Source organism: Hippopotamus amphibius, chromosome 10, assembly GCF_030028045.1.
Source record: "Hippopotamus amphibius kiboko isolate mHipAmp2 chromosome 10, mHipAmp2.hap2, whole genome shotgun sequence".
In the NCBI taxonomy this organism is placed as follows: Eukaryota; Metazoa; Chordata; class Mammalia; order Artiodactyla; family Hippopotamidae; genus Hippopotamus; species Hippopotamus amphibius.
Window position 1 is genome coordinate 15237078 of NC_080195.1, and position 2554 is coordinate 15239631.

Here is a 2554-nt window from a genome sequence, read left to right on the forward strand (position 1 = left end):
TATAAACCAATGTTACTTCAATATAACTTAAACATTTTGGTAACTTTAAAAGTAAAACTGGCAGACCTGGAAACCACAGCACTGTGGTGCATTATGGGGATTAATCCAAAGTGCTCTAAGAATGTCAATCAACAGTATTGTCCTGCCCGTGGGAATACAGAAAGGCAGAAGAATTTGTGAAAAACTAAAAACCAAGCTGTAGCCTGATCTTACAGTGTGACAATTAGTGAGTTCATTATCTTTCTTCAGTTTAAAAATCAAGATTGTTTTACTATTTGGCATTTTATACAACTCATTTGACAGTATGGTTTAAGATATTCAACAACTCCAAATCTTGAATTCATATTTTTTAACTTTGATTTAAAAAAGAAAAGTAAAAATACTCTTATATGATTTTTTTTTAATTTTATTTATTTATTTATTATTTTGGGGGGTACACAAAAATATGGAACGCTTCACGAATTTGACTGTCATCCTTGCGCAGGGGCCATGCTAATCTTCTCTGTATCGTTGCAATTTTAGTATATGTGCTGCCGAAGCGAGCACTCTTATATGATTTTTGAAGCATTGTTTCACACTTTATAGAACACATTTGTATCTGAACCAGCAAGAATTTCTATTCTTTTCTCCCCAAGATTCTTTACATTGCTGTAGCTTTATTCTTTCCTAACAAAATAAAGCATTTCTCAGAAAATATTTAGATAAAATATCATACACTTGGAGAAAGAAACTCTAGATTGCACATTAAAAACTATGCCATATTAAGCATAAGAGGTGGTAGAGAGAGTACGCTTTACAATGCTGCAATTTAATATTGCAAAGAATGTCCACAGGATAGAATGCAGATTGGATTCGTGGAGACATTTTCTTCAATTTATGGAAAGAATGTCATTTTATTCAGTGAGATTTAATCAGGCTACTTGAAACTGAGATATAAGTTTAGAGTTGATCTTAACTTTTTTTTCCATATACTTTGAATGTAAAATTGCTTAGGAAATTTTACAATGAATCTACACAGTAAAGACTTCCTATCTTTTACATTTCTTTTTAACATGAAATAAATACTATTCTAATAAAATGGTATTTGAAATGCAAATAAAACTTCAGAGAAATAAAATATTATTCTTGTGAAACAAAAAGCTGACATTGAAAAGTACCTGTTTGGGTCTTCTTTGTGCTACCCTTACCGCGGTCTCTAGAACTTTCCCTCCCCTGGGCACAATGGCAACTCTTAAGGAAAAACTGATCACACCAGTTGCAGGAGAGGCAACAGTCCCAAACAATAATAACACTGTAGTGGGTGTTGGACAAGTTGGTATGGCGTGTGCCATCAGCATTCTGGGAAAGTCTCTGACTGATGAACTTGCTCTTGTGGATGTTTTGGAAGATAAACTCAAAACAGAAATGATGGACCTGCAGCATGGGAGCTTATTCCTTCAGACACCGAAAATTGTGGCAGACAAAGATTACTCTGTGACTGCCAATTCCAAGATCGTGGTGGTAATTGCAGGAGTTCGTCAGCAAGAGGGAGAGAGTCGTCTGAATCTGGTGCAGAGGCATGTTAATGTCTTCAAGTTCATCATTCCTCAGATCGTCAAGTACAATCCTGACTGCATCATAATTGTGGTTTCTAACCCAGTGAATATTCTCACATATGTTACCTGGAAACTAAGTGGATTACCCAAGCACCGTGTGATTGGGAGTGGGTGTAATCTGGATTCTGCTAGATTTCACTATCTTATGGCTGAAAAACTTGACATTCATCCCAGCAGCTGCCACAGATGGATTTTGGGAGAACATGGCGACTCAAGTGTGGCTGTGTGGAGTGGGGTGAATGTGGCAGGCGTTTCTCTCCAGGAACTGAATCCAGAAATGGGAACGGACAATGACAGTGAAAATTGGAAGGAAGTGCATAAGATGGTGGTTGAAAGTGCTTATGAAGTCATCAAGCTGAAAGGATACACCAACTGGGCTATTGGATTAAGTGTGGCTGATCTTATTGAATCCATGTTGAAAAACCTATCCAGGATTCACCCAGTGTCAACAATGGTGAAGGGAATGTATGGCATTGAGAATGAAGTCTTCCTGAGCCTTCCATGCATCCTGAATGCTCGGGGGTTAACCAGTGTTATCAACCAGAAGCTGAAGGATGAAGAGGTGGCCCAACTCAAGAAAAGTGCAGACACCCTGTGGGACATCCAGAAGGACCTAAAGGACCTGTGACTCCCAACTGCTAGACTGTAGAAACTTAAAACTACAGCGTGATTAGCCACGAGCCTTTAGTTTTCATCCATGTACGTGGGGCACAGTTTGCTTTTATCTTCCTAACTATGTGACTCTGGGCTCCCAGAATCAAAGCCCAAGCTTAGTTTAATGCTTGCAAAATGAATCCTTGAACAAATAAAATTAATTATCGTAGTGTGAAAAAAAAAAGTACCTGTTTGAAGTATAAGCTGTATTAAATTTGAGTGAAAAAAAATAATGAAAATACTAGTCAAACAATTAAGAAATGGTGTATCTATGGGTTCTATGTTTGTTAATATATTTTATCCTC

At 37.2% G+C, this 2554-nt stretch overlaps 1 protein-coding gene and 1 non-coding gene across 2 annotated transcripts; one reads left to right on the top strand and one right to left on the bottom strand.

Annotated features, from left to right (window-relative positions):
* Positions 1–439: 439 nt before the first annotated feature.
* On the bottom strand, positions 440–546 carry LOC130830684 (U6 spliceosomal RNA). Its single transcript, XR_009047852.1, has one exon. It is a non-coding gene; the product is annotated as a U6 spliceosomal RNA (small nuclear RNA).
* A 675-nt stretch (positions 547–1221) lies between these two features.
* On the top strand, positions 1222–2226 carry LOC130830092 (L-lactate dehydrogenase B chain-like). Its single transcript, XM_057697029.1, has one exon. It carries the CDS (start codon positions 1222–1224, stop codon positions 2221–2223), a length of 1002 nt encoding a protein of 333 aa, XP_057553012.1. The 3' UTR covers positions 2224–2226.
* The last annotated feature ends 328 nt before the right edge of the window (positions 2227–2554 follow it).